Genomic DNA, 19,507 nt, shown 5'->3' with positions numbered 1-19,507 from the left:
AAGAAAAATCAAGCCACATAAATAAATATACAGCTATTGGATTAGCAGAAATGCTGCACTATAAATTTAAAAGAAGTTTTAAATTGCGTGCCCACATTATACCTGGATACATCTTATAAATTGTTTTCATCACTAAAATCATTTCAAGCTTACTTTTTAAAATGAAATTTTGGGGAGAGAACAACAGAAGACTCCCTGGATCAATTTTTGGAGAAACAAATCAGTGAAGATTTATATTCATAGTTTAGATAACAGTTCTTAAGGAAAAAAAGACAGATTAAAAAATATACAAATATAAAAATAGTGATCCATTCCACAAAAAGGACAGAAACAATAACTACGTTGACTGTAGTCTTTGAAAGCAGAAGATATCTTACCGCCCTGTATGGCAAATATATTCACACCGTTTGTATCTGTTTCCTTAGCCATCTAAATTCCATGGTTTGTTCTTCTAAATTGCTGCTTAGATCATTGTATTCTTAGCAAAAAAACAAGAAAGATCCTTCACTGCACTTAAACAAGGCATACCTTTGCACCCAATCTTCCCACACATATTTTCATTAGGACGGGACCATGACAACAAGTATGGAAGTCAAACTATACACCAGCGCATAATTTTAACACACATATCTTACAATAGGCCAGGCTTTACCTTTCTTTCCACACCTGAATAAGCAATGATTCCATTTACTTGACTCTCCAGAGTATGTACACAATACTTGCCACTTTCAGATGAGTTTACAGCTTTACAGTGCAAGACAAAATTTAGGAAAAAGGTAATACATTAATATTTTTATTTATTTACTTTTTCAATGATTCTGGTCTGCAGCTTCCAACCTATGGTTCACAACTTTGCTTTAAAATAAAAAATAAGCAGAGAAAATGTGGATAACTGTTCCAAACCATCCTGGGCTAAATATGCTACAGATTACTAGTAAGCACGTATTTGAAAATTTCACATATATAAGCTAAAACAGACTTTTTCCAGACCCAGTGATTCTCAGAACTTTCAGAACAATATACTATGAAGCTTTCAAAATTCCTAAAAAGACTACCATCCATTTTTCAAACTAGAATATACAAATTACTGTTTATTCTGATTCCCAAGAACAAACATGAATCACTTGTGATAATATTTTGGACACATGTCAAATACAATCCTGGAATACTTTAATAAAGCAAAGAAATTGCATGAGTTGGAATTATACTGAAGTAGCTATCAGGCTGTCATATAAATTAATTCAGCTTGTTCTTGGAAGACAATATTCTAGCTTTCAATAATTGTTTCAGTTTGTAGAGTCTGATCATCACGCTCTTGCTAAATTTAAATCAGAGGGTGATTATGGTGTTCAAAACAGCATAATACAAGTGTTGCTACAGAAAGTACACTCTAAGCCAAATATTCTTATGGAAAAAAAACTTATATTCTGCTCTCCTTATTTTGTTATCTATTTCATAAAGTTAAAAAAAAAACAAACAAAGAGCAGCAGCAACTGTCAGGCCACCTTCATTCAGGCATCAGCATAAAGATTTTACATAAACTCTTCACATCATTGCCTTATAATAATCAGAACGGAACATTAACAGATCAGTCTCCAGTGGAAGCTTTATTTTCAATTCAATGTTATTTCAATGCTACTCATTTTAATTAATTTTTTTTAAAGTACAAATTTAAATTTATTTCAGAAATATTTTTCAACTGACAGCTTTTGAGAGGGAAAACTGTATTTATACAGTTTATAAATACCTAATTATAAATATTATCATCAGTTAATTCCAGCAGTTCAATTTTATAGGTTTGTAAGTATTCCCAGAAAGATATTTGAAGATTCAAGAAATTTAGTTGTGCAAATACTTCTAAGAGGTAAGGGGCTGACCAGTTTTCAAGACTGCAACAATAGCGTCCCCTCAAAAGCAAAAAGAACCCCCAAACCTGCCAGCCCCACACATATAACAGCAGAAGTATTATTAAAAACAAACCATTTCCTGACTTCATACATATTGATGATATTAAGAAAGCAAACAAGCAAAAAAACCCCACCAATAGATCATTCAAAATAAATAATGATTTTAGTGATTCAGGTCAAAACATTAAGAACCGATACGTGAAATATTTAACTTGACACCCTGTATAAACAAATTCCTTCCTGAGAAGAGTTTGCTCCTACTTGTTTCAACTTCTCAATGTCTACCTTCAGATTCATTAGTAATAATCAGGATAAGACTTGCTTCCTGCTGCTAAGTTTATATCTTGGCCTTGATCCTAAATACATCTCATTCACCACATATGCTAGCGACTTCAGTGAAGTTTCATCTCAAGAAAAACACAACCTACAGTTTCTTCCAGATGTTAGGCCCTTTCTTTCCAAGCAAGACTAAGAACTCTAACATCTCTTCACAAGGGTGTTTCACATTGTACGTGTAAATTCCATCATGACCAGTTTTACTGCATTTAAAGGTATGCCTCAATAAATCAAATAACAGTATTTAGAAGATAAATGCTGCCTTCTTGCAGATGTAGAGTTTTCTTTACATTGAGATTTTTGACTCAGCTTCTGGAAACCATTTCAAAATAGGCAGACTGTTGCAACATTGCATAGCATGGGCCTGCTCTCCAGTTTGATCCCTCCCCTATTTCCAGCTAGATTTCTGCCTTTTACAATCCTTATATGTAATAACTCTTTACAACAACTCTTCCTATCTCATTTAAGAAAGAGAAGGCAGTATGCAAATATTAGATAATAAAGGAGCTAAAATAAATACAGAATCACAGAATGGTTGAGGTTGGAAGGGACCTCTGGAGATCATCTAGTCCAACCCCACTGCTCAAGCAGGGTCACCTAGAGCACATTGCACAGGATTGCATCCAGGCACGTTTTGAATATCTCAAGAGAAGGAGACTCCACAACCTCTCTGGGCAACCTGTTCCAGTGCTCTGTCACCCTCACAGTGAAGAAGTTTTTTCTCATAATTGACATATGTTGTGGCTCAGTCTCACCATTTGTAAAATATGTAATACTTCAGGGTTTAACTGAAAATGAATTACATATTCATAGCTGTAAAATTTGGTTTTACAATGCATAAAATATATAAAATATTATTTTCACAGAGATAAATTTATCTATAAGCCAAAACAAGTCATTTTAGGGATATAAATACACAACACTATAGGCAGTAGGGGAAAGCAGAAACATGGGCTCAAGCAGAGGGAGAGGATCTAGGTACGTTATGTCTACTACCACCACTATTATTATTTATCTAAACATACCGTTGACTAGTTTTCTCATTATCATCCTCAGCTGTTTCAAATGCTACTGCCATCGTCACATAAGTGAGTTTTAGGGCACCATGGAAGATGCTGGCTATTGAGAATATCTTCCAGTTTCCCTTTGCTCCCCAAAATTTGAGTTCATTTTGAGTTCAGTACTCCTGCAGATACTTTCAGAAAACTGGTATGCTGAATGATATGGGCCCCTGGCACAGAATCATGAACCAAAAATTCCATCCTACTTAAGAAAGTCAGTATTTCCTTATTTGCACAAGGAAAGTTAAGTAACGTTTGCATTACTCAGTAATAAAAGAACCTCTGCTTCAGGCAAGAAGTCTAGTATTCTTTCCTACACATGCAACCTACCCCAGCTCGATCCTTACTATAGAAAGTGTTATAAATCACTCTTCTATATTCATAACTGAAGTGGAGGGAAAAAAAAAACAAAACAAAACAACAGAAGGTAAGATTTTGTTTCAGAGTCACGTTGTACCTAAACCAAAACAAGTCTCAAATCTCAGTTCCCCCCTATTTCTGGAATGTTAGGAAAAATATTTGGAAAGGATGTAGTACAATGACTGGTAAATAAATTATTTACAGACCTGTAAACTTAAGATACTGAATTTCACAGCTACACATAGGTAAAGGAGTTTAGAGAGCTCTCATCCGAGGATCAAATCTTTATTCTCCCAAGTAAAAAGAGCAAGCACCCACTCTCATTACAAGTACAAATACAGGTGATACAGCCTTTAGAAATTTGCAAATTGCATGCCACAGCAAATGCAATACCCAGAAGCTTGGCGCATGGCCCAACTGTATGCTAGTGAGGACCTGCAGCAGGAAGTCACTCTAGCAGTTTACAGACACTTGAACTTAAGAACAAGTAGAATCGGAAGGTGGGGAGGAAAAGAATGGAGGACACAGAAATAGAGAATACAAGGAAAACAACAAAAGAAAATAATCAGTAAAGCAGGAGCACAACTCCATCTCCACTCTCTCCAAAAACCCTCTTGTTTTAAAAAAAATCGTTTAATCAATTTACCTTGAAATAGCCCTGAAAGAGGTATATATACACACACATATTTATCAATAATCATTTGAATGCTAAGACTGCAAGATAACTAAGTTTTAGATACATCTTAACAAGCTGGACACAAGATTACGGATTAGACCATTTCAGAGTATATACTCTTCCTTTATTTACTATGTCCACCTAGCATGTGAGCTGACTTAGCAATGGGTTTTTTTACAATAAGAATAAAATATTCTTTCACATACGGTTCTTTATTTAAAAAAAGAGAATAGTATAAATTTGCTTTCAGACTAGACACTTGACATATACTACATCTCTTGCCTCAACTCCACTTTCATTTGATCACACTGAAATTCACAAAAATTTGCTCTAACCATCTTTTGCATGTAGCTTCTAAACAACAGGAACAGCAGGGGGAAAATTTCATATGCATCACTGCTCAAAGAGAAAAGCCTGCTATGATTTGTTGAGTGTGACATCTGAACTAAATTTTTCTGTGTAAAACAAATATAAAATGCATGCTACTTGCCAAATACCATACTTTTCACCAATATTTTAAAAAAGTGCATCTGTCATGAAAGCTTTTAGTCAGTCTACTATTTTCCTATTTTGCTGCACAGCAGGATCTACTGTTCCCTATGAAAACAATCCAAGCACTGAAATTCCTAAAACTGTGATGGACATGAAAACAAATATGTGCTGGCAAAGACCCTTCCATAAACCAGCAGATTTCAGCATATACTTTTAGGATTCATCCTGCTTTAGAACTTTTTCCTCCTGCTGAAACTTACTGAAGTTTGTCATATAATTCAAAAATAACTGTATACTGCAATTGCACAAGTTCAGATCCCATTATAACAATTTTCTCATCTTGCAGTGTCAATCACACACATAGAAGAAGACTATTTTAAAAACACAGGAGATTACTGGAGATTATCAGAAAATAATTTAGACAATCAAGCTATGAGCTATACCAGGTTTATTATACAACTTGAACCTACCCTTAATGCACAGATCTTATGTAACTAATTTCATTACTACTTTCACTACTAGTTTTTCCCCAGCTAGACTCTACTTTTAAGTTAGCATTGATAAAGTGGAGGTCAATTGCAGAGCATATATGCAACTACCATTCTGGCATTATGCTTGACATGCTTAAACTTAAAAATGAAATTAACTAGTTTTTGTATAGCCTAGATATAGATACAAATATATTTATGTCTCCAGTCCCACTTTATTACTTATTTATATATTAAATAAGGAAAACCATGCACATTCTTAATTTATCACCACTGTAGCAGTTCCCCTCACTCAACATCCTTTGTCTTTTTCTGATTCTCCCCCACAGAATTCTGCAATGTACTTTCCCAAATGAGAGCAACAGCAGTGCTGTATGTAGCAATTCAGACAATCCAATACAATAGTACTGCATGGGTTATCATAAATTGAACATTACCTCAAGAATCCAGTAGTATAGAGTACAACATTCACCACCTTAAGATCTTGGGGGACTTTTCAATATTGGTCCTTGAATACTTACAATAAACTCAGTATCTTAAAAGTCATAAAATTAGTTCAGAGTTTCTCTGTCCAGTTTCTCTGCCTCCCTACATTTATTAAGCACTGAACTTCAAGCACTTATAATGCCCAACCACACAGTTCAGATAGTTCCATTCTGAAATTTGTCTTCCCTGCAGTTTACCAGCCTAAATTCTCCCATTTTCAATACATTAATCTATTGATAACAAATCTTCAAACATATTCATCTGACTTTAATAAGCACCTAAGTTTATTAAATTGTCTACCTCCAAAACATTATTTACAGAGTCACAGAGGTTCCCAAAATTTACTTTGCTCATATAACACCCTATATAGGAGCACCAGCTTGCAGCTGAGCACATATGCCAGATAAGCCGACACCAAGAAAACAAGGGAAAGACTACTTACTTACTGGATTTCAGAGCTGAGAATTAACAAATTTCAGAGTGAAAATGTTTCCCTTGTATTGCAACCTTGAATCTTAAAATTCATCTCTTCAACCTTTAGAAGTTAAAAAGCAGCAACCTCATATACTTTCCAAAGTAAGCATTAACTCTGAAACACCAATCTTCTTTTAAAATAAGTGTCTGAGACCAATAATAACCAGATTTTTTTCACTCTAAAAATCAGTTCTGAATCCACATAAATAAAACAGTTTACTGACTTAAACATAGTCTGTCTTAGGCTTCAGCAAAAAGACTTTACAAATATTTCTGGAGAATGATGAAATAGTTTCGATTTACTGGTTACGAGAATATAGCCCCTAGGAGTTTTTGCATGTAATCAAGAGATCAAATGTTAACTAATTTCAAAAACATTTACAAGTCCCGTAGACATCAGTGATGTAACAGAGCAAAATATATTTAAGTATTTAAATACAGTATTAAGAACTCTGTAGAAACTTAAGCTTCAGACATCAAAAAGCTGTGGTTTATGAAATACAAGTACCATCAGAGTTGCCAAGAGCCTACACAATCCAGGGTTTGTAGCCAATCATGTCAGAATTTTTAAGCAACCTCACAAATTCGCTGATCTGACAGTAAGGCAGACTACAAGACTGTAGGTAGATGGATAAACTTTAAGCACTTTGATTCAATGTCCTTCCATTATCAAGTGGTACCTTTCACATTAAGCATTAAAATGCATTGCATGAAGTAACCCTTTTTGTCTTCTGATTCAGATCAAATGTTGTATTTTTGGGTTTCCACTACACCACTTCTTAATTTAGTGCCATTTCTTCTTGACTTTCCTAAAACTGCACTTCATTTCTTGTATTTGATTTGCTCCATTATATATCATTTTAAACATTATCACTCCTTTTAAGGAGACAGGTTCAATAGAAGACTGCCACTTTTTCCCCCAAGTTGTTTCAGAAAGAGAATATTACACACAATAAACAATATAGATACAAAGAAAATACATTTTTTAAAGTATTCTGATACCTGTTTTCATTATCATCTATGAAGAGTAATAACTTATTATTGAAGGATGAACTGAACAGTTACAAAAGTCTCACCCGATATCAGTAAGAGGTGGTTTGTCCCGGCCCCTCTTGTAGCAAAGAAAAAGCTCTGGACTCTTAAGACTCCCATAGTTTAAGTTTGCTTGAAGGGCTGTAGGGGTGGCTTCAACACAGGTGTATCCCTCTGGAACAGTCTCACCAGCTGATTTAATTATCACAGCAATGTCTGTAATTGGAGCCTTTGGACCAGTTGACTTTGTTTCATGGCGGCTTATTTCTTGGTCCAGGAGAGATGCAGTATCTGTATCAGTGAGTCCTGCTACCACAAAATAGTCAGCCACTCGTGGACCTTTGTCTTCTATCATGGTTACGTCAGTAATTCCTGGGGAAAACAAAGAGAGAGAAATCAAATACTCTGCTTTAACATTAAACTCTTTCCCTCAACAACTATTACAGTTCAAAGCCTTTAAAGAGGTTTTAGCAAATAAAAAAATTCCCATGTAGATTTGTAGAGATTTCATGAAAATTCTAGAGCAATTCCACAACAAACCCTTTCATTTCTGCTGCTCAAAAAGACTGCATTATAGGAATTTGATTCCAGTTCTACTGCCACAACAGATTCATTTTAGAACAAGAACCTTCTCAACCTATCTTTAAGTGATAAGGAAGAAAAAGCTCCTACCAGAGCAGGTATACAGAAGGTTGCTCAGCATAAGATATTAAACCACTCAAACTCTTCACAGGCCACAAATTAATGCAAGTACCTCTTACTAAAAGCATCTATGTTTTACTACCATCACTCTGAGTAATCTGACTACAGAATCACACTATTATTTACTGAAGAGAGAACAACACACAGTATATGCTTACTAGTGCACCTTCGGCACATTTTACCCATTTTGGTTCAGAATTTAGGCTTAATAGTGCAGTCCTGAGACATGTAATTGGCAACTGTAACATCTGGAAGATGTTTACAAAAATCACACATCCAAAACCACATTTCATCAGCTGATCAGGCAGTACACATAACTGCTCAGCTGCACAGTCCAGATACGGAAAAAGTTGTTTTTCCACTAGCCTGTTCACTAATCTAATTTTAAAGTAGTGAAACACAATTTTATATTAAGAGCAAAATTAGCTGCCATACTGTGCCCAAATATCACAGGTGCAATCTCAAGTATTAGAATTCAAGAAATTCCAATCTTTTCAAGAGTTTAGAGAGAAATACTTAAAACAGTAGTTGTCAAACAATTACACTCAGTACTATTCTACACTTACATGGAGTTAGGGACCACCTACTTTTGGATCCCGTGTTTCCATCATGAGAACTTCTGGGCTTCATCTACAAATTTAAACAAGAATAGAAGTCTTGTTTCTGCCTCTGAACACAAGTCAGCCATAGCTGTAGAGTTCCTAGCTACAAAGGAGTGATGGTCCATGAGTATTTCTCAACACTATGTGGATTAAAATTGAAAAGTTTCATGTATTTATTACACCCTAATCTGATAATTGCAGAAATACTAGTCTTTGCTAACAGAAGGGTGGTTTGGGGAAGAAGGTATAATCCTATTTTTTGCAACCTGCCTCCTCTTCCATCTCTTATTCTGCTCTTAGAGAAGTCATATCGAAAAGGTATTTTCCCTCTTTGTACTTTACAAGACTTCTAAAACTTATCAGAAGTGTTCTGAGTAGTCAGCTGAAGGAAAATTATCATCAGTTATTCACATCCGGCAGGCTTATAAGAAATATTGATGTAAGATTACACAACTACAATACCTACCACCATGTTGCAGTTTCTTGTAGCGGGAGGGGAAGGCAGGGAGGAGAAGGAAAACACAAAATGCTTATATTCACACAAATCTGTAGAACCCTTTACTCCAAATACCTCAACTTTTGTGTTTCTAACGCTGAACTGACAACTTCTCAAATCCTTTTAATCTTGAAAGAAGACAACTTATGCCCTTCAAGAATATTCTCTTCTGCAATATTTTTCCACAGTGATTTTCACAACATCACTTCAGTGTTCTCTAAACCTTTTGGCTAACAGCTTTATAAGGTAATCTGAAAACAGAGATCCTGGGAAGACACACAGAAGTGTCTGGCTTCCCTGAAAAAGTATTGGGATAGCAACTTACATTACTGGGTTTTTGTCATAAAACATACAGATCTTATATCCACAGAAACTACAAAAAGTTTGTTCACTTTTGTCAAGCGTTTGGTGCCTAGGCTTCCGGAAGAACACAAAAAGTGACCTGAAAGCCATAATTCCTTGTGAAGCTTCTGAAAGATTTCTGACTACAGGACTTGCAGCAGTTGATCCTGTTTAAATACTGTTGTGAATAGTATGGCATTAGTGATAAGCCCTTTACAGATAACTAAGTCTGCAGGGGGTTATGGCTTTGATTTAAACTCAGATAAACCAGTGCTTTCATTAAAAGAGATGGTCCCTCCTCATTCTGCCACTGCTCATTCCCACCTTTTCTTTTATTCAGAACTAGAGTCTGTGCAGCTATAATGAACTGGATCAAGGAACTGTTCTGGCTAAGTGCTAGCCCAGCAAGGCCTGTTTACTCTTCAACCATAGCAGTTCTCCAGTGATTCAATGTGTTAGCACAAAAGCAGCAGCAGTATGCACCTTTCAGCAGCAGCACTGGCTCACACTGGATTAACCATAAAACTGCAAGTAAAGCCTAAAGCGTTTCGGTCTTTTCCACTGAATAAAAACAAAACAAAAAACCCCCTCCTCCTTGCTCCTCTTAAAAAAAAAAAAAAAAAAGCCCAAAACACACCCACCCACCCTGGGCCATAATTACAGACATGCTGCTAAAAATAGCAAAGTGGTTGGCATTATCTAAAGGGCTTTCTAAAGCCAAAATGTATTTTTAAAATGATCCAGCCTTTTACTATCTGCTATGTGTTCAAGCAGCTCAGTATCACACTCTCTCAATGCAAACATTAAAATCCCTCACCCACATTTACTCTTAGTGCACAGAGTAGGGAATAAAACAGTAACGATAACAACAGCAAACATCAAAAGTCTCACAATAGCTGGCGTTTTTAATCACCTGTAGTTTCTGATATCATGCTGCAGTGCTACCCCCTTAGAATGTTTCTAAAAGTGGAAGTTTAGCTTTCCCAAGTACACAAAGGAGGAGGGGAAAAAAAAAAAAGGACTTAAAAAATTAAATGCTAAAATTTAGAAAGTTAGCATGCAAATGAATAGAATCTACTCCCAAGTTTTTACCACTGGGGGCCAATAAACCTGTAGCAATTGGTTATGAAAGAGCATACCCTTTTAGCTATGATTTTTATTTTTCTTTTAGCTATGGAAACTCTGTGTAGTATGTGGCAGGCAGAAGTCAGAGTCACAAGACAATGCAGCTGAGAAACTTGGCACACAAGTCTCATATGTCAGCACAGCATTAAGAGACTTTTTCAGAATGTTCCGAGTCCCTCAAAACAGTTCCTCTCCTTTTCCACAAGGATAAGAGAAGTAAGATCTCAAGTAAGCATTACTCAGCTCTTCAAGAACTTATTTTTCTATTCCAGCAAAGATTTAAAGCAACAGGACCTCCCAAAAGAGACCTTAAAGGAATAACTCTTACTAACCATAGTTATCTTCTTTAATACAACAGCATTACAGATATAAACACGCACCTGTAAATTACAACATAGCCACCAAAACAAACAGAAATAGGATCTTCAGCAGAGTTTAGTCAGTCATTTCTTAAATCCATTTGTCAAGAATTGAATATAAATTTAGCAAAAAATGTTTAGCAAAATAAATCATTTCCGTGCACTACTAAAACCCCCAAAATATGGAAAAGCATTCAGTTCTTCCTCTCCAATAGTCCATTTAAGTTTGACTTTTCTAAAAAGACAAGTCTTTCTCATAACTGCAACATAACTTTTAAAATGCTCCCATGATGTTCCATCAACAATATAGAGACTCAACTATTAGTTTAATATAGGTCAGAGCTCTTTCTTAGGGAGAGATTTTTACAGTGAAATTGCCTTTGGGAGAAGTTTTCCATTCTTACGATCACTAAAATACAAATAGTTATGAAAAAATATACCACATTATTAGAAATTACTTCAGAGTTAATTGACTGCTCTCTGAAACATCAATTAGATTTTTCTTCCAATACAGCTATACTGCAACTACCTGTATTTTCAACTAGCTAGAATCGCCACATAAAGTGTTGTTCTTACAAAGATATGAAAAAAATTGTGAGCGCAAGTTACAAGCAGCCACAATGAAACAAAGATGACTATGGTACTTATAGTGTAATTCATAACTATGTTGCCTATATCATGTAGTTACAAGCTTTTCAATTCCAAAATGAAGATCAGTCTGATTTAAAGTTCTCAGCCTTCATTTACAGAGATCACCAGCTGAAGGCTCCTGTTCCTTAGGCATAAAAGTTTTATTCTGTGCTACCTGCAAAACACAGAAAAGAGAGACTTCTCTAATAATCATTCTTTTGGGGAGGTTTGCTTCAGTTACCTGTAATGCTCTGAGCAATAGCAAATATTTATTTTAATGGTTTAGGACCTGCATTTATTTTAGCAGAACTCTTCTGAATTCAATTCATTAACAACATCATCTGCTTTATTATTACACCTGCTATTGCAGTCAAGTAATGTTTGCTTTAGAATTCTTCATAAGAAGATTGAGCAGTACTTAAGTTCTTGAGCTTGAAACGACAAAGAAGTACATGTCTGCTCATCTTGAATAAGAAAATAATTATTGCACTAAAAAAGGAATATCTGCAGAATTAGTATACAAATACCTTAGATTTCCTAGAAATTTGCATTTGTTTTCTACAAATACTATTTAATATTAGAAAACTGCTATAAGAGGACATACAGGACACTCATGTGCAATAAATTTTATCTATTTACAAAATCAGAGAGCAGGAAATAAGCCTTTCATTTCAGTGCTTTAAGTCAATCTAAGACAGTATTCTTCGAAAGAAAAATCTGTTTTGCACATTATGTCTGCTTTGCTTCTAGGTGCTATTAACCTAGGTCAGGTTTTCAGGCATCTCATTCATTTCTCACACCATTATTAAAGTTTCTCGGAAAAGGGACCAGGAGATCTGTCAAGGAGGAACATATTACCTCAAAAGTCTTCCAGGTATTCCAGAAAGCATTTAAAATGCATTTTGGACATCAGCACAACCAAACCCAAGCTCACACCAAATAATGGAGTACAGAGCAGATGCAGCAAGAATTTAGGAACCACAAACAACATAACCATATAAGCCTAACATTTTACTTCAGCTAAGTCCTGCTCTTTAGACTGTGAGCAGAAATGCAGTGTTGCAGCTATCTTATTTTCAGGATCAAATTGCTACTACTACATTGCAATGTTCCCATAAGTGCGGGCCAAGCATGTTGAATCAAAAACAACTCTGGCATTTCTGAACCAATCTCTAATGCATAGTTTAGACATACTCAAAAGAGGCGGTAGAGAGAGAAAAAAAAAAAAAAAAACACACCCCCTTACCAGAACCTTTAATCTTAGCAGAGACAAGAGGCCACTTTTTAAGAGCTTGTTATTTACCACAAACTTTTCATTTCTAGTAAGTCATGACATAACTATGAGATCTCTCTCTGAACAAGTGATAAAACAACTCAAGTCTAGAATTCTAGATACCAGTCCACCCTAAACCTAAAGATACTTCAGTGGTAAATTATCCTCCAAAATTGGATCAGAAGGTCAGCATAAATCTAGAAATAAATGGAATACGTAAATACACTTTTGGCAAGCTGACTTAATGGAAACAAGCTGCATAAAGCTGCAAACAGTAGCAACAAGTGGGAAAGAAGGTTTGTTACAAAAGACAAATCTGATAATTTACATACAAATGTCATGCTTACACATGACATTATTAAGCAGAAGCTATTCTTGGAAACCTGTGTGTATGCATTCACTTCAAAGTAAAGATATCCACATTTTATACCTAAGGAACAGGAGACAATAGCCATTTATAGACAAAAAATAACCTCCCTGCAATTGAAGAAACTTTACTGCTACATACAGTGACACAGTTTTACTGTATCTTGTACTCTGCTTCCTCAGAGGAAGATATGTCTTCAAGGTTTCTTTCTAAGAAAAAGTCTTTCTTATAACCTTTTCCTTCACAACCCATCTGAAGACTCAGAACTAACATATTCTTGACCCTAAATCAAAGTCTTAACCCTAAGTCACAAATAATAACATTTTAACTACAAAGTACTTTTTCAGCCCATTTTCAACATAGTCAAGGTCCAAATTATCTAAATAGCTGAAAATACTGATGAACAGATGGTCACAGAACTGCCATTTTAAAGATTTTTCTGCAAGTGATTAATGAATAACCCATGACTTTGCAATCTAGTAACCTACAAAGCTTACTTTCATTTTCTTTTTGATGCTGTTAATGACCACAAACTACAATGGCAATTACTGTGTGGCACTGGGCATGCACAAATGACTGAAGCACTTATAAAAGGTGTGATATTATCCCTATAACAGAGGATAGTTTTTGAACCAGACAGACTGCATGGAAAATAAAAGTTTTACTCTAGACTGAATAACAACTTCAGCACTTTTTGTATGCTGTGGCTGGAACATCTATTCTGTAATAAGGCTGCAGAGTTAAGATTTTTCGGCAAAATACATGCTAAACAAAATTCAGGGCTTCCAAACAAGTGTTTTGTTTTGGAAACAAATTAAACTTGGCTATTGGCAGTAAACAAATTAAAATAAAAATTAACACTCCTTCTTTTTTAATATTTACTCCTAAAATAAACTGGCCTAATGACCAGGGAAGACACTGGATCTGATAAATTATTTCACCGGATGGATACAAGACAGTGTGTCAGGAAGTCATCTGCAACACTTGGATTGCAGCCAGTAAATTTGCCAAGTAAGAGACAAGCATTACTGTATTTTTTGAACATTGAGCTAGGGAAAACTTATACAGTCTGTAACACAGACACTACCAGAGCTACCCCTGTTCCCCAGTACAGAACTTAACAAGCAATGTGACTAAGCCTTTATACACATAACTTCTCCATTATTTGCAATGAACTAATCAGAAGGGGGAAAGAAGAGGGAAGGTTTGTTTCTAAAAATGCAGAAACACTCATTGCTGTGGTAGAGAAGGGAGAGAAATCTGGTCCTAGCTCTTTACTCAACATACTATTTTCATATCTTGTGCTGAGAATAAGTTACATTACTGATGAAGGGAAGGTAGGAAGTGGAAGATCAGTTTGTCTTCCTGCTGTACAGGTATATAAGAATCTTCATTTATGCAGTATCATATCTTAACTTTATACCACAGCAACCAATAAAGAAATGTTTTTAAGTGAGTCACTTTGGAAACATCCACGATCCACACCAAAAGCCATAGTTAACATACATGTTACAGAGTTGAAATGTATAATCAGCAAAACAGCATACTACTTAAGACAAAGTGGTATCAGCTGTACTTTATGACTGAAAATGGGGGGGGGAAAAAAAAAAAAGATTTGCAAATGCCTTTGAAGACATCTTAGAACAAGCTAAATCACTGTAATTGACAACAAAAAGATAAAGTAAGGTTGCACTACCCCTTCAGTTCATCTCTCCCCCCTGCTTCTTTCTGCGCACATTTCAAGTAACAAAGCCTTTATGTAGTATTTTGTAGTAGCTGTAAACACAAAGGCATGACAAAGTTTGTATGAAGAAATTGATTACACTAAAAAAAAATTTAAAAAATCATTCTTTTGGGGATACAGGTAATGTTAAATCAGAACATTAAGTTTCAGTCACTTGGGAGAGGAGAAGGAACAGCCTGAAAGCTTGAATTCTGTTTGGATACTAGTTTAAATATCAGTGAGGATTTGAACACTAAGAATTTTCTATTGCAGTTCATAGAAATCAAATTTAAATACAAAGGCCAAAGGACTGAAACAACTATTGCATGTAAAGTTTGTACTATTTTTTTAGAATTTCACAACAGTGGAAATGTATCAACTGTAATGCTTTCTTCATTTTTTAATTTTTTTCATTATTTCCTACTTGTGTTGATGTATTCCACAATTACAGAAGCACACTACGAAGGTAGTCCTCAATATTAACTATATTTAAGAAATCAGAATGATTGCTTTTGTTCCAATTGCTGTAAATATTGTCTTTCTTAAACTGATTTCAAGATACGGAAGCTAGTATTTGACATTTTAAAAAGCAATGAGCAATATGATCATGAACTCCACTTGGCAAGGAAAACTTGTTTTGAACAGTATTTTTAAACACAAAATATAGATATGATCCTAGCACACAAACATACCGCATAAGCTTAAATGTAAGTAGCGTATGCAAAGACAGTCACTAATACATTATAACCATAATGTACTAGAGCATGCACACAGGGCTCCCAAGTAGCCCGCACTCCAGTTGCTTGTCTATTCACAAATGTCTTCACTATTATAGTTCACATCAGTATGCTTGCTCATATTGTAGTCATTTTTAAGCAAGTCCATTCCTACTCAGACAGGTGTGCAACTCCAGCTGGTGTAACACATTTCAGTTTGAAGCATGTGGAAGAGCAGAAATCAAACGTTGCATATAGCAGCACAGATGATTCAAAACCACTACAGAATGTAACACGATAACCTAGAATGTTCAAGAATGTGTTAAATGAGTTTGGGTGAACCAAGGAAGTTATCAGACATTTAAGATGTCATTAGCAACACATGCTAAGGAAGTTACATAGACATGTCTATATACAGGTTCTACAAAACACATTTTACTATGTATAAGAATATACCATGTCAATTAACAATTAAGGACATGGTAAGGTAGTGTTACCCCAAGCATACTGTTAGCACTGAACAGGATTTAAAGAGAAAATACGGGGGGGGGGGGGAAGTAATCCACAGATTATTAGCCACCAATAATCAGCACGAAAGAAAAATAATTCTTAGATGTGCATTCGATGACAATATAACATGCATTTTCTGGAAAGTTATATTGTCCCCAGTTATGAAAGGAAACATTAGTTGCAGTCACCTGCTAAATCACATAGCATTAAAAAAACAAAACAAAAACAAACCTAAGTTGCAAAAACAACTTCATAGAAATGCAATGCCTAAGCTCTACCTGTCTTAACACAACCAGCTGTGAAACAAGAATGGCTGGATGTTACCCATGACTGGGTCTGAACATGCACATATGCAAATACAGGACCATTCCTTTGTAATGGTTTTCAAGGAAACATTTGAGAATGTAATTGTAGAGCAGTTCAAGTAGTTTACAAGCTACAAGATGATTATCTTACAGAAGTCTACAATATTGTGAAAAAATAAACTTAAGGACAAGGTGAAAGATAAGAGGCATGTCAATTATATTTACTGCAGTATTCTTATACCATGGCTTTTATCAATTAATTGAACACAACAAGTTGTATCAAGGCCTGGTACTGTAAATAAATTGTGCAAGTTTCCAACAATCCAGCTATCAGACATAAAAAGCCATGTTCAAAGAAAAACTTTTGGTTCTGTACTAGTTCTGTGGACCAGACCATTTTCTGATAGCACCATATTAAAGCGTCTATTTTGTTTCTGAGAAGTTACAACTTTTCAGAACTGTTTTAAAAATGCAAATGGGAGACTAGTTTAAAATAATTTTGCCTCTAACAGAATATGATCGTGTTCTCCATTATCCTGAGTTTTAATTGCATTTTGTATGCTTCCCTCTCTCCCCCCATGTGCAATTCCTTGGTTTACTTAAGCAAAAATTATCAAAGGAAGGGAAGAAACCAGTCCCAAAGTATTTAATAAGTCAGAATTATTCATATAAGAGACAAAAGTAATGTACTAATTCAATGCAAGATGCTGTCTTAGGAAACAGAACTGTGCTTTTAGTCAGATTTTTTCAGACTGTCAGAAAATCCAGTTACTGTAGCTGCAAAAAGTGAAGCAATAATGCAATGGCATAAATGTATCAAACCCAACAGAACTTTCAAATGCAAAGTTTTGCAGTAGTGGTTTGAACAGCTATTTACGAACTACAACTGATTCAAAATATCACTAGATCAATAAACTCTGTGGACCAGGAAGCTCAAGAGTGTGAAAATGCCCCTCAAATCCCAGAAGAAGAAAGCAGTGCAGGGAAATAAAACTTATTCCAGTCTCTCCTATCTCTCCCACACAGCTTATGTTTTTATACTGTATAGTAATTTCAAATTGTTCAATGGTATAAAAGTTGCAGTGGTTACAGATATGTAAGGCCAAAAACAAATTCAGAAGTGACATACAGAGACTAGAGAAGAAGCAGTTGGAAACAATGAAGGAATGCTTGGTACCAATAAATTAAGTTCTATTGCCAAAGACAAAAAAATGGGATGGAAAAGATGTGAGAAAGGAAGAATGATAATCACCAAGCAGTTCTGCTGTATTTATTTATTCAGTAAGCCAGTTTCATCTTGTTTCATTAGTGTTGTACCCAAACTGTTCTTTCACATGACGAGAGATGACAATTACTTTCAGGAACTGGAAAAAAAAAAAGGCCCCTCCCCCCCCCCCCCAAAAAAAAAAAAGAGTTCTCAGAGCAGGAGAAGTACTTTATAGACAGCACTTACTGCCTCAGTTGCAAACTTTAAATGTTAGCCAAGCTCAGTATTACGTAATGAGTGAAACATCTGCAGCCCTGGAAACATTCTTTGTTGGAAAACTCTTTCTGTAATGGGAAACTACTGGAGCAAAGCCAAATATAGTAGCCTGAAACAAAAATAAAACAGTAGAGAAAAAGTCAAGAGATAATAGTCCAGTGGCTAAATGCTCTCTGAGATCCCAAATCTCTGAAATTATTTTTTGGTGTTTTCTGGTGCTGGTTTTTGGAGTAGGAGGGGCTGGGCTTTGTTTTGATTTTGAGAGGGTGAAGAGAAAGCAGAGGGGAAAAAAAAGTGTTTCATTTCAAATTCACCTGAAAGGTTACTCAAAGTAAACTGTATACATAAGAGTTTTCTTTCTTTTTGTCCTCTCTACTAAGCACTGAACTGGTTAAGTATTAGCATTGAAATTATACTGCCAGAAACTGTAATGACAGATTTGCCACTGCAAACACTAGCTGCTTTATCTACACTTTCAGAGCTTTGTAGCCTATCCCCACACTACCAAACACCTTTCCTGGTTACCAAGAGGATGACTCCCATTTCTTTTGGGCCTGTGTCTCCAGCCTCAAGTCACTGGGTTGTATGCTAGCATTTTCATTCTTTTTCTTCCACTTTTCAAACTTGGAAGGAGATTATTAACACTTCAGAAGTCTGTCTTTTAATCCTCCTGCCAGTTTCTCACTAAGAAACTCTCCTTTGCCAAGATGCCTTAAAAAAGTCCATTCAAACCACACACTTCACAGTGGTTAGAATGTTCATGTTTTTTGTCTTATGCATCTTTTATCTTATGCTTCAGCATCAAGAAGTTTAGAGGAGGAACTTTTATGGATCACCAGGCATAGAGAGATCTTGATATGCAGCACATTTGCAATGAGGGTTTGCAGTAGCACATCTGCAGCAAATGCAGTAAGAATACAAGGTAGGCCTTAGAGCAATCTACATCAGTCTCTTCACAGGTCACCTCACTACGAAGTTTGTACAGTAACACAAACCAAATGTAAAAAGTTTAGGCAGGGATATAGTGCCTGACAACTTCTGCCTTCAACTTTCAGAAGCATTCTATGTATTGTTAAATGTTTTAGTAGAGGTTCCTGAAAACAAGCCCCTTGCTTGGTATTTAAGCTGTTCTTTCAATTCCTAGATAAAGGATAAAGAAATGTGTTAGAGTAATCTAAAAAAGTGCAGTAATGGTCAATGATTGCCTCCCATGTTTACCTCTTTTATCTCAACCACATTTTTAAGAATAGTCACAAGAGAAGCCATGCAACTACTCCAGATTAGTCAAAATTACACAGGTTAAAAAAAAAAGACAATCAAACCACCTAACTGCTATTAAAGATATTAATATTAAAAGTATGGAAATGGAAAAGCCTTCACAAATAAGAGTCATGAAGTAGAATGTGTATGTGAGAAATAACACATGTAATGTGATTCACACACTTCTTTATGACTACAACTCTTGCTCCATAATAAATATAAAAATGTTGCTTAAGTCTGTACTGACAAAGGTCATTTTTATCTACAGATAAGAAAATCTTGTCATTCTGTAGAAAGTCTGA

The 19,507-nt window shown here is 35.4% G+C and overlaps 1 protein-coding gene across 1 annotated transcript in view; it reads right to left on the bottom strand.

Moving 5' to 3' along the window:
• DENND4C (DENN domain containing 4C) overlaps positions 1–19,507 on the bottom strand; it is a 70,861-nt gene that overhangs the window by 41,766 nt on the left and 9,588 nt on the right. Inside the window, exon 2 of the mRNA XM_067316737.1 lies at positions 7,357–7,684. Within this exon, the coding sequence (XP_067172838.1) occupies positions 7,357–7,667 (311 nt within the window). The 5' untranslated portion in view covers positions 7,668–7,684. The remainder of the gene's footprint in view (positions 1–7,356; positions 7,685–19,507) is intronic.

Source organism: Apteryx mantelli, chromosome Z, assembly GCF_036417845.1.
Source record: "Apteryx mantelli isolate bAptMan1 chromosome Z, bAptMan1.hap1, whole genome shotgun sequence".
Lineage (NCBI taxonomy): Eukaryota > Metazoa > Chordata > Aves > Apterygiformes > Apterygidae > Apteryx > Apteryx mantelli.
Note: the sequence above shows the minus strand (reverse complement) of the source record. Positions and strands in the feature narration are given on the sequence as shown.